At 39.1% G+C, this 13,730-nt stretch overlaps 1 protein-coding gene across 1 annotated transcript in view; it reads right to left on the reverse strand.

The window, feature by feature from the left end:
* The window catches only part of mef2d (myocyte enhancer factor 2d), a 157,731-nt gene that overhangs the window by 78,523 nt on the left and 65,478 nt on the right, over positions 1-13,730 (reverse strand). Inside the window, 1 exon segment of the mRNA XM_038292410.1 lies at positions 11,137-11,340. Within this exon segment, the coding sequence (XP_038148338.1) occupies positions 11,137-11,340 (204 nt within the window).

The following is a 13,730-nucleotide window of genomic DNA, read 5'->3' on the forward strand; positions in this document are numbered from 1 at the left end:
GTGCTTCTAAGCATTCAGGGACAAGCAGTGTGACGTGCAGCCAGGACAGCATAAAGTGTGTAACTGCGTGCATGTAGGAGCGAGTGCCTGTTCCTGCATGACTACATCCACACTTCATAATTTATACTCAAAAGCACTTGCTCAAAGAGATTCACAGAGGCAGAGCAGCAAATGGGCGCACTTTGTGACTACCCAATTATCCCCTCTCTCTTCTCCTTCCTCCTCTTCCTCTTTTCTCTGTCACTTGCTATGTCTCAGTTTGCTCTACAACCGCCGATGTTTAACCAAGTGCAAGAGGAGATCATCTCTAATGATTATTGTATAATCCAGCCATTCTCTCACATTGTGGTCTAATAATTTTTTTTTCTTACATGCTAAACCACTAATAGCTGTATAACCAATTAGGGTCACAGCGTCTAGGTGCAAAGCAGGCCTCCTTGGGATGATAAAAGAAAAAAAATGAATGTTGATTGGTGTTATTAATATTCACAGCTGGAAGACAAATATAGTACTTGCTTATTGCCACTGTCCTGTTGAGTCCATTTTATGATGAGTATTTCTTGGATGCCAGATAGACAATGGTCACACTTGATAATGAGCAAGAAGAATGACCCTTGTAACTTAAGCAAAAACCTGGATAATAATTTCCCTTTTAACTCCCACTGAAGCAACCAGAGGTCCACTGGCTGCCTTAATAATCACTATAGATTTATCTTTTTTATTAATGATTAAAGGTGAAAACTCCTCGGTTATTAGTAGGGATGATCCGATAGTGAAATTGATCCATTATCAGCAGAAGCTACTTTGGTTTATACTTAATGTAACCAACAGGTAAATAACCAATGCAACACTTGTTCTCGTACTGTACCTTGTTGACTTTGTTCTATGTTTGAGTAAAATAACTTGAGTCTTTTTAAACATTACGCATTACAAAATGATTAATCAAAGTTTGCATTATTAATAGGGGTGTAAATAATAGGGGTGGAACGGTTCACAAAATCCACGGTTCGGTTCGGTTCACGGTTTCGTGGTCACGGTTTTCGGTTCGGTATATGTTGATTGTTAGCCTGACATGTTGGTCGTGTTGCTGTTAGCATAAACAACACGTGTTGCACAATGCTTGCACACTGTTTTTATCCACAACTTTCTTTCCGCCGTCATCGTAGGTCACTCTAAATGCAAAGTGGTCCAATACAGCAGACCTATAAAGTGCTGCTGGCGCGTCTTCCAACTCCTGTTCTTTCCCACTCGCCATACCCACAAGATTCTCCACAACAACTGATTTTTTTCTGCTACACCCGGCTACGCTGCTTCGCTTCTTCTTGTTTACTGCTGGTGGTTGGCTTTGGTCGCAGTACCGCCACCTTCTGCTCTGGAGTGTAAACGCTTCGTCTATGAGAAAAAGGAGCAGCGCATGAACCGAACGCAACACACTCAAGTCGAACCGAGACAATCGAACCGAACGGTTCAGACGGTTTACATAAACCGTTCCATCCCTAGCATATAATAATCGTTTTGTATCGATGCATCGGATCGCCGTCTGGCGATCCGATGCATTTTTTTTTCCCTCCGGTCTATTTTTATCCATTTGCTCCTGGGCGTAATTCTCCCTCCCGTGCTGCGGTGGCGCTAAACCTATTTTGCCCTCCTACCTCGCTTCCTGGTTATACTCCTGCAGCAGTGTGTTGCAGTAAGCTTGGCACAGACATTTTTGATTTATGCTCAATATTGAAGCATGGTCTGTGCTACATGCTGTGGGTCTAGATACGGCCGAGGCGGCGAGGAAGTGGGGCGAGTTTAGTCCGACGACGTAGGGACATGAGGGCCAAAAAGAGCGGAGATCCAGGTGGAAAAAGGGTCCCAGCGTTCTCTCGCACTTCGCTCTTCTAGCGGGTCAAACTTCACGAGTTGTTTTCCGCAATTTCGGTCATAAAAACAAAACAAGCCGGCCTCCTGTCTGCGGCACTGTTCGCGGTCAGCTACAATTTGGGAGAGGTGCAGCGGAGCGTCTGTGGAGGGGGCGGGGACGTCTGGAGCCGAGGTATTGCATTGCACTCATTGCACTAATTTTCTGCAGTATTTTTTGATGTAAGGCCTTTCAGAATCTATAACGCAGGGGCATTCTTATTTTTCAGTGAAAGAGGTTTTAATAGGAATAGGTGGAGTGCAACTTTTCTACTTCTGTTATTTGCTGTTGTTTCTCAAAAACAATGCAAATTTGAAACATTGTCTATTCTGTAAGGTGTTAAAAAAAAAAAAAAACACGAACTATGAATCGAATCGTATCGTGGTGTATTCTTGAGTACCGAAAATAATCGAAACGTTGAGTCAGGAAATCGATACTGAATCGAATCGCCATGATGGATGTGATTTAAACCCCTAATCATTAATACTGGTATATCATGTCAACACCGGAATTGTAATATTGGAATCATATTGGAAAAATAAAGTTGTAGCCGGGATGTAAATGAAAAGCCTGAACATCAATACCTTTGATATTTATTGTTATTTAATGTACCTGTTATATAATGTATAATGCACTAAAAAATACAACATAAATGAAAAATGTTGAAAGCCCAGATTTTCTTTGCTTCAAACATGTACCAGCAACATTAATGTGGGAATCATAAAAATAATGTATCTTCTTCCTCTGTGCCTTAGAGCTCGATTGTTGTTCTAAAAAATATTAATAACGTGTCGGTGAACCAGTGGGTGAAATGTCTGTTCCTTACAATAAACCGACTGAGCTGGGGGGGGAGGGGGTTCTTATATAGGAGGCGGACTTCTGTCAGTATCCATATGAAATAATCTGTCAGAGAAAATCTATTCTTTAATATCTTTTATTATTTTTTTTTAGCAATATTAATTCAATCCATACCATCTTTTCACATATTTTGACTTTTTTTATTCAAATATTCAGCTAGAGATACTGAGGCAGAAAATCCCAGTTAAACCAAAAGGTACCGATAAATGTTATTATTATTATTTCCTTTGTATTAAGCAAAAAAAAAGGGATGATAAGAAGAACAGCAGAGAGGACTAAAAAAAAAGGTGGAAGAGGTGCACATCTGGTGAAGGAGACAAACGGGGACAAACGCTGAAGAACGATTAGAAATGCCTCGCGGGCTACAGAGAGAAAGGGTAAGGTAGCAGGATGGGGGGGGGATAAAAGCCAGTACAGGAGGGAAACATCCATGTGGGACGCACAACAGAGAGCCTCACCAGGATTGAATATTGTATGAGGCGCTCTCATGGGCCGCTGCGGAGCGTGCGAGCGGAGACTGAGAGGTGGACTTGTGTGCGGCCAAACACACACATTAATGAACAAACACACGCAAAAAAAAAAAGAGAGAGACAGGGGGACACACTTGGAAACACCAACACATGTACGCACACAAACAGAACCAGTGGAGCTTGAGCTGATGTGGCCCAGAGCTGCCCAACGCCCTGCCACGACACCAACGTGCGCGCACACTCACAAACACACACATGCATACACTTAAGAGCCATCTGCAGCTGGAGATACTGCCTACAGAAAGGCTTTACTGCTGACACTCTGAGACAGGCAGAAAGACAGGCACAGGGAAAAACGAGAAACTGTCGTGACCGAGAGAATCGGGGGGGCAGGAAGAAGGAAAAAAGAAAGACAGGAAGTGACAGACAGATATGGAATATTGGAAAAAAGTGTTGCCCTCAACTATGGCGCCTAAGTTCTACCTCAGACACAGTCAGAGGTAAAACTGCTTGGCTAACACTTTACATGGAGGCAGTGGCGGTTCTAGACCAAATGTACCAGGAGGGGGGCCAGTGTGTTTTCATGGGGGCCCAGAAAAGCATGAAATAAAAAAAAGGGCAAGGGATTCAAATATATTTAGTGAAATTTTTATTCAGTTAGGTTTAATTAAAATCTGTCTTATTGGGTCAATATACATTCAGGATTTACAAATTTTACATATACGACTTAATTTAAGTAAAATTTCAATTTTCTAAAAAACCAGAATTAGAAATAAAAAACTGATAAATTCAGCTGTAAAAATTTGAGAATTTCTTTATGTGTTTTTAACCCTTTAAAGCCCGATCCAAGAATAAAACAAAACAGAAAATTACTTTTTTTTGGTTTGAAGTCCTTATTTGGCCATTTAACAAAATATGTAAAAAGAAAAAACAGAAATACATTTTTGATATTAATAATTTATTACTATGCGATAAGCCAAGATTAGTTTTTGTGTAGTCTTCTGCCCTCTGTTATCAGGTATATCTGATTGTGTACAATAGGATTTTGAGCAAAGTTTTTACCATTAAATTATGAAAAAGGTGTCAGACGCAAAACATTTCAGAAACCGTATGTATCAAATATGATACATTTGGCATTATAGGGTTAAAAAAAAATAATTGAGAGGATGATAAACATGGATCCTATCTCAATCCCACTGAATCTATCACGTTATTGTCTTTAAATAATTAGTAAAACAGAATTTGTAAAGAACAAAAAATTAAATAGATCCGAAGGACTTATAAGTAACCATGTCTGTTCATCATTAGAATTTCTTTCAGTATTATGTCTTCGGTAGAGGGGGCCATAACAGGGGCCAGGACATAATCTACAGGGGCACTGGCCCCTGTTGGTACCTGTCTAGAACCGCCCATGCATGGAGGTTCAGCAGTTTCTGCAGGGAAATTTCCTTTGGATGCGTTTAGTTTTAACCCACTTAAAATATCCAACAACATTTCTGTTCTAACAACATAAAAAAAAAAATCTAATTTAGTTTGTGATTCCTAGAGACACTCACAGCATGTGCAGTTTACTCTATTCTATAAGCAACAGCAGAGAAACAAAATAAGCTGATAATAATTTCTCAAATATTCGGCTTTGTTTTCTGTGTAAAACTGTGTTTTTTTTCTGTCTTTAAACTCCATTTTATACACCAGCCTGCTGAAGGACAGTTCTTAATCGGCCCATTTTTCCTGCTTTTAATATGTGATGAATGTAAAGTCAAAACGAATGATTGGCATGTACCATCCCACCAAAACACGCTTCAATTCGCTAAAACGACAACAACACAGGAAACTTCCTTTCACTTTCTTCCAGTGACAGCCTTTCTCTTTCTCACATGATCAATGTTTAGTTTGGAAGCTGACACCTAAGCGCAGTATGCGACTGTAAAGATCTTTTTAATTTGTCTCGGGTTAATATGCTCTAGAAATCTTTTATGGTTTTAAATTAAAAGTTAATTGAAACATTTACCGTGATCTTATTGCAGAAAAGAAACAATATTACTAACTTCTCAAGGAACAATTTAATGTAATTAGCTTTGCAGATAAAGATTTCAATAAAGAAACCAAAGCAAACATGGAGAATATACAACCCATCATATTTGCTCTTTACATAGAAAGACTAGGAAAACAAGCTGAAATTAGCTGGTTAATTACTCAGGCTTTACGCTCATGTAGTCAGCAAGTGATCCACTGCTTAGAAGAAGTCTTCAAATGGCGCTATTTTTTAAGGATGTACTGATATAAACATTTTCTGTTATATTTACAGATAGTTCATGTATCTTATCTACAAAGTGGAAAACATCCATGATACAGCTGGCATTGCTTCCCTGCATTAGTTAAAGGAAAATTCCGGTTTTTAACACTTTTAGCCCATTTTCTGTAGTGTCCAGGATGAAATCGAATGACCGACACTAAAATTTTGACAATTGGTCCTGTCTCTGCTATTTGGCTCATGCAGAATCCCCCCTGGCTGCTTCAGAATGGCTTACATAGTGCATGTCCGATAATGTCCTTAAAACAACCTTAAACGTTCTTTTTTTAAAATATGCTAATCACCGGGTCGTCAGCGCTGTTCAATGACGTTCCAAAAAAAGTTTCGTGAAGAAAAACCGTTCCTGTCTTGTTTTATTTAGCATTTTGTAAATCCCAGAACAATTTTTTCCGATACATCACAACCGCTTATAAACTTCCGCTTCCCGTTCGAATCTGAAGCGTTGCACACCCCAGACCACTAGTTGGCGACGGTATCCTCTACCGTCAAACTCAAAGTCCAATATGTCCTCCTCAAGAATCCACCTTTCGTATTCCATTTTCAGAGTTTTTTCAAGTGTTTAACAGAGACGTTAGCACCTCGACGTCGGAGTACACAGAGTGAAGCAGAAACACTTGGGCCTTGCGAAAAGACTACAACTAAGCGTAAACAGGCCCCATTTCCGTTTCCGGTGGCGGAGGGATAATGACTATTCCAACAGAACCCAATGGGATTTACAAAATGCTAAATAAAACACTACAGGAACGTTTTTTCTTTACGAAACTTTTTTCGGAACGTCATTGAACAGCGCTGACGACCCGGTGAGTAGCATATTTTAAAAAAAGAACGTTTAAGGTTGTTTTAAGGACATTATCGGACATGCACTATGGAAGCCATTCTGAAGCAGCCAGGGGGGGGATTCTGCATGAGCCAAATAGCAGAGACAGGACCAATTGTCAAAATTTTGGTGTCGATCATTCGATTTCATCCTGGACACTACAGAAAATGGGCTAAAAGTGTTAAAAACTGCAATTTTCCTTTAAGAACTTCACAGTCCTGTGCTTCATCACTATCATTGCAAAATACAGCCAGAGAAAAATGTTTCACTAAGGATTTGTTCTCTAAGTAGAAGAGGCCTAGGCGTACCTCAGTACTAGCCTGGTCAGCCAGACTGGGTCGGCCTCAATACTCTGTGGTCTAAAACAGATTGAACCAATCACAGGCCCATAATGCAACAGCCCTGCATTGTAATTATAACACTAAAAACTGCTGCTGCTGCTTTATTGATACCCTTTCTTATGTCTCAAAAGAGTTGCAGATACTGTCAACATTTTAACAGCTGGCTGTTGTAAGAGTGCTTCCTTTTTCTGATTGGTTGGAAACTGTTTCTACTGATTCCGTTAGTCCTGCCTATGAAATCAGGCTCTACCTGCTCCTTTTCAGACTGAGGTTCTGTGGACATTATGGGTGGAACGGTTCACAAAATCCACGGTTCGGTTCGGTTAACGGTTTCGTGGTCACAGTTTTCGGTTCGGTATATGTTGATTGTTAGCCTGACATGTTGGTCGTTTTGTTGTTAGCATAAACAAAAGGTGTTGCACAACGTTGCACTTTTATCCACAACTTTCTTTCCGCCGTCATCGTAGGTCACTCTAAATGCAAAGTGGTCCCATACAGCAGACCTATAAAGTGCTGCCGGCTACGCTGCTTTGCTTCTTCTTGCTTACTACTGGTGGTTGGCTTTGGTCGCAGTACTGCCACCTTCTGCTCTGGAGTGTAAACGCTTCGCCTATGAGAAAAAGGAGCAGCGCATGAACCAAACGCAACACACGCGAACCGAACTGAGACAGTCGAACCGAACGGTTCGGACGGTTTTCATAAACCGTTCCATCCCTAGTGGAAATGGCATAAGTCAGCCCAGCCAGGCTACTTTGGCACTTCTGACCATCTAAGGCCAACTTGGGTATCGAATGTTTTGTCCAAAAATAAATCAAAAACCTGCTGGAAAAGAGCTAGGTCATCTGTTACCACCACCTGTTGAGCAGCAGAACCTGGCTGATAGTTGGAAATTAAACACTTTTTAAGCATAACTTCACTGACTTAACAGATAACGGTTGGTTCCTGCTATGTAAGTGGAAAAGACTGATTTGCCCTAAAGCAACAGTTAGAGGTCATACAAGCTTTCCGTGGACTCAGGATGTAGATTCAAACATTTCTGAAACTTCCAGGTTTCCCTCGTTAACATAATTGATTAAATCAGCCTTAAATGCATAAAACAAAATAAAAAAAACAGCTTACTAAGTTTTCTGGTCTTGGTAAAACTAGTTCTGTTAGTAGAAGAAGTCAAACTTTTATAGGAAGCAAAGGGTAAAAAACTGAAGCTTGTTTGTGTTGAATTATTTGGAAGGTTTGTGCAGGTTGTAATTTGGCAGGTTACAGTGGAGGGAAGCAGCAGGGAATCATTCCTACTCCAATATTCCTGTTCTCACTTTCCATCATTGCCAGCACAAGGTTTTATTCCAAATTACGAGGACAGCTTGGATAAATTAATAAATTAAATTCTGGGAATCTGAAGCTGAAACATTGGTGGCTGTGGCTAAAATAGGCACATAAAATCCATCCATGAGCTGGAAATCCCTTTTTTCTGCTGTTTTGCTGTTTGTCTTTAACTGGTTTTTCTCACTTGACGCCGTTCGCGGATGGCTGAGAGCCCTGCAGCCAGTGTGTAAAAAGCAATTAAGAAAAAATTCAAAGGCGATTCGAGCGCAGGTTTAACTTAAGACTCCACTGGAAGCATGAGCGCCGTACGGCCCGCTGAACCATATCGTTTTGTCTTGAATTCATGAGGCGGTCGTCACGTATGAAACAGGTCAGCTAAGCATGTGAATGCGCTCGATGTTCAACCTAATGACCTCAGCAGAGCTCTGTCCCCCAGGAGCAAACACGTAGAGAAGTAAAACTAGAAATCAGTGTTCCTACAGCATAAGGCAAGTTAAATTCAAGACTTTTTAATGCCACTTGAAATAAAAATTTAAGACCAAATTTACAAGAAACACAAGAAAAACATGCTTGCGACAACTTAACCCAAAGGTTTAATTTAATATAAACCACTGTATTTATGTTTCAAATTTTGAAAAGCTTCCGATACAGGAAGAAAGCTAAAAACAAACAAATGACAGATATATTTTAACAATTATTTAACTGAATTCACAAACTTTGTTTTAGCAGGGAACGAAACAAATCAGTTTTAAAGCCACAACATAACCAGTGCTGAATCTTTTTTGCAGCTATTTTTCTTTGTATGGTTTTCTTAGTATGTTTGATTCGGTGATAAGTGGAGGCGTTGCAGAGACAAGGGTGGAACAAAACTGAGAAATACCGGCTGTTTCTCTGTAACTCGATTTTGACGCTTTGTGTTTCTCGCTTCGCATGTGCAACTCCACTGCCTTAATTCCCATCGTTCTGAGCTTGAATGACTTCTTGCATAAATCCACTGATCCTCATGTATGTTCCCTGGTACTGGTTTTATAGCCTCGTGAGACCATCCTGATCTCGCGAACTTTCAGGATTTCACTCGCTAATCAGTCTGGAGACTCTCCGTTGAAGAAAATTTGGAGCCGTTCACCAAACGAACGTCCAATCAGCGTTGGCTTTGAGGCGGGTTGAGGTGTGACGCAACGAGAAGCGCGACAGTTCAGTCTAAACAACATGGCGGCTTCAGCCGATGAAACTAGCGTTAGCGTGGCTATCGAGCAAGTTTTATCGGAATTACAGAGTATTTCTTCACTGAAAGAAGAGCAAAACACTGCTCTGGAGGCTTTTCTCAGAGGAAAAGATGTTTTTGCTCTTCTCCATGGAGAAAACTCTTGGCTGGAGCCAATTTTGGTTACATTTACACTTGCTCATATTTTCCAGACAAAAAGTTAATGGCGCATCTCCCAAATGTCCTGGCCGCAACAACGCTTTTATTGGTTCCGCTATCGGGATGGAACCAATAATGGTGAGCAGTTTATTTTTTTTTTCTTAAAAAAAAGTCCATTTTAATGTTTTATTTAGATTACAAAAATAAATCTTAATAAAAATAATCCTATTTATGTTTTAAAAAATAAGACCTACGAAAGACTAATTTAAGACATTTTAATACCAATTGAGGCCTTAGTTTTATTTTGAAGAATTCAATGCCTTTTCAGACTTTTTAAGGACCCGCGGGAACCCTGAGAAATGTACTCGTCTGCCCTGACCCGATCTATTATCTCTCGTATGTAAAAACCAAATGCATTTCTTAACCATCACTGACAGATTTTTATTGATACGGTGGCCATTTTGTGCTGAGGTGGTTTCCAATTTGCTTCCAAACATGTGCTTTGGCTTGTTGCCCATGTTGCTGTTGGAGAGATCCCTGAACAACAAGGCAACCCATGCCTCAGACAGTGAGGAGAGGAATAAAACAGCATTTATCCTCTCTACAAGAAACTGAAATCAACAATTGTTAACAACCTGAACTCCCCGTAAGTAATAAAGCAAAACAAAAACCAAGTTCTTTAGCATATTTGGCTTGGATAGAGTTTCTAAACTTTGAGGCAAACAATTTTCCCTGCTTGTTGATTTTAAGATAGGGTTTGCTCCGTCTGGCCTCAGCTCAAAGAATGATTCAAATTTTCCTATGAAGTTCTAGCCTTAAACAGTCGTTTTTTGTTAAAAAAATGAAGAAGAAGCAGAAAAAGACACTAAAGAACCTGCTGTCTTGTTTTTTTTTTTTTACAGACCAAATGTTGAAATGCCAACTTCTTAACAAGCTTGACGAAAGACGATGAAAAGGGTCAAACCAAAAACTCGGACAGCCTTAATGAACTGCACACAGCTTAATTATGTCTAAATGTTGGTCTGGAGAGGGCTGCATTAGATTAGTTAAGATTAAATCTTAATGATCCCACTTGAGAATAAACACAGCAGCAAGTTCTGGTAGAATACATAAGTAAATAATAATTTTCCAGCTTTCATAGACAAACAAGACAGTTTCATCAATAAATAGGAGTGTTTAAGGAGTGGTGATTCAAACATCAACAAGGAGTAAAACAAATTGGACCTCTTGGCATTACAAATATTATTGGAGGAGATTCTGCTGAGCTGCTCTCTGAATTGGTAAATAGTTTTAAAAATAGATAAAGCTGCTTTATCCAGGGAAATAGAACAAAAAATAGAGAAATGGGAGAAAGAATCCCTGCTAATATGGCTGTAAAAAGGAAAATTATGCTCTGTTTCAGTCTGATTTCTCTTTATAAAACATGAATGAGGAAAGGAAGCTGAATAAGGATGATGGGACACAGTTATAAAATTAAGATGGAGGATTGAAATTCATCTGAGGAAACAAATCAGTAGGAGAGAAAACAGTAAAACCAGGAACTTCATTCCTCTCTAGGGGGCATATATACTCTCTATATATTAGGAAACATAGTAGATGACGTTCATAGGTTGCATAAAAAGCTGTTTGGTTCAAGGGAAACTGTGGTTAATGTGTAAGCAGTCTTGTAAACAGGAGTGAAAGAAGAACGAGTTTGTTTTTCAGTTATTAAACCCACTGGCCCTTCTCTTGTGTTCCCACGTTTTACCTCGATGATGTCGGCATTGGTCCGGCTCTCGTGTGGCTCGTTGTACTCCGTGTACTTGAGCAGGACCTTGTCCATGTCGGTGCTGGCGTATTGAAACAGCTTGTTCGAGTGGTTGAAGATAATGAGAGCAATCTCACAATCGCAAAGGACGCTCAGCTCGTACGCCTTCTTCATCAAGCCGAACTTCCGTTTGGTGAATGTCACCTGGTGGAAGGAAAGGAAAGGAAAGAAAAGGGAAATTACACAAGCTGATATTTTAATTAGTTAAGGAAATGTTCATTTTAAGAAATGGAGAATTTAAAATAAACAGAATAAAAGGAATAAAACCACACATTAAATTTCTTTCCTGCTTCCTTTAAAGGGCCAAGTCGGCCCAGTAGCTTAGAACTTTCTGTGTTTGGTTGTAACTAAAAGCCCATTTACTATTGTAGGGACAGAGATGTCAACGTAAGAAAGTTGATTTTGTCCAGGGATGTTTGTCATGTAACATCACATAGCAGACAGTAGCACTGAAACAATTAATCGGACTAATCGTGATCAATCAATTATTGACATAATTGTCAACTAATTTAGTAATCGATTGATCGTTGACTTGAGTATAGAGACTGCAAAATATGCCTTTAGCTGATAAAACTACCCATTTAGAGCAGTAATTATATCAAAATTGTAATATATATATATATATATGTTTATATAAAAATTGTATTTAAGATTTAAAAAAAGTTTTCCCAGTCAAAATGTTCTATCCAGAACTCCTTAGGTGGAGAAGTTTCATCTGGTTTAATTTCGTAAAAAGTATTTTTTAAGGAACTTTTGGTTATCAGATTATTAATTGATTAATCAAAAAAAATTCCAAATAAATCCAGAAATAGTAGATAGGGATGCACGATATTGGGATTTTGGCCGATATTTTAAAACTCATCTAGCCGATAACCGATACTGATGTTAAAGCTGGACAAAAATAAGTAGTCATTGAAAATAGCAGTTTTGTTATCCATTTCTGACACTTTGAAAAATAATATACTCAAATATATTTTCATATGCTGATATCAAATTGATTTTTAAAAACGTGGTATCGATCTATTTTACTTTCAAAATCTCGTTAAATTTCATCGTTCTGTTACAAACTCTCGTGATATTTTGCTAATTCTTGTGAGATTTTGTTAGTAAAATAGATCGATACCGCGTAAATATATCAACATATATAAATTTTGGCAAAATTTAGTGGATTTTCGGGGGATTTCGTAGCATAATGATGACAAATAGCAATATTTCATTAGTAAAAGAGATTGATATGGTGTTTTTAAATGGCAATATATCAGCATATGAAGATATTGGGATGTTTTAATGTATCAATATTTTTTCCCTCGTCTTTAGAAGTTTTAAAGTCTGTAAAAAAAAAGTTTTTGAGGAAGAAGAGGAAGTAGTAGTATATTTTTTTTTTTTTTTTTTAGACTTTAGAAACTCAGAAGCTGATCAAATATCGGGTTAAATATCGGTGGGGTGGCCGATGTCCGATATTCAGTTTTAAGGCCGATACAAGCCGATACCGATAGGGGGCCGATTATATCGTGCATCCCTAATAGTAGACATTATCCATATATTTGAGTGCTGCCAAATCTGCGAAAAAATAAAACCAGAACGTGTTTAAAATGAATTTAAAGGATCTAAATGAGATATCTTAAAGTTTATTATTGTTGGTGTTACTGGTCTTCTTCTCTAGTAGAAGCTGAACAACCTCGGAGGCCAATCTTTATATCTCTCGAACCAGAGCTGTTAGAACCAGCTCATCTTCATGAAATCAAAAATCAGGACTCCTATCACTGTTTCATCACCATGAATGCAGAGTGTCGGAAACCCACAGGATTGAGACATCTAATTAAGGGGAATAGAAAAGGCTCTTTTTTTCCCAAGTCCTCAGTTTTTACTTGCACACACGGTGGCTTTCACTTCCCGTCACATTCACCCTCCCCGTCATTTTCACACTCCGTTATGCTCTTTTCCGTGCTCTCTTTCTATGTCACACATGCTCTCATGCCTTCTTTTCCACACTCTCCTTCTGTCACACATTATTCCTTTCGTTCAAGCAGAAAGACACACACACACACCAACTCTCTTCATCAAGCCCCCTCAGTTGTGAACATGCTGAACAGAACTGGAAGTGTTGCTGAAGCACAGGGTCCCTTGTTGTCTGCTGATTGGCTTTGGAAGTGCTTCTCTACTTTAACCAACTGGTATTTGCAATCTAGAGAGATTTGGCTTTTTGTTTAGATTAAACACACAGGATTGCACAAAAACAAACAAGCGCAGAGGAAAAATAAAAGGCTTCAGGTATGGCTACAATCTGATGCGATGCAAATCACAGCGAAAGTAAATTAGTACACAGATGGTGTAGAACAAGACAGGGAAGTTTTCAAAAGATGCCGCATGTTCAAGCCGCACCCACAGGTGACGTGATATTGTTCATCATACATAAAAGCAAAAAAACAAGCCGTGACGTCTCAGCGTAAGGCTGTGTCCTGTAGAGCGGCATGTCAACAACTTGTTGGACTCGTATGAAAGTGACGCTAGAAGCCGAAACCTTCTATAGTTCT

The sequence above is a fragment of the Cyprinodon tularosa genome, unplaced genomic scaffold (assembly GCF_016077235.1).
Source record: "Cyprinodon tularosa strain WSP-4 unplaced genomic scaffold, ASM1607723v1 ctg311, whole genome shotgun sequence".
NCBI classification, from domain to species: Eukaryota; Metazoa; Chordata; class Actinopteri; order Cyprinodontiformes; family Cyprinodontidae; genus Cyprinodon; species Cyprinodon tularosa.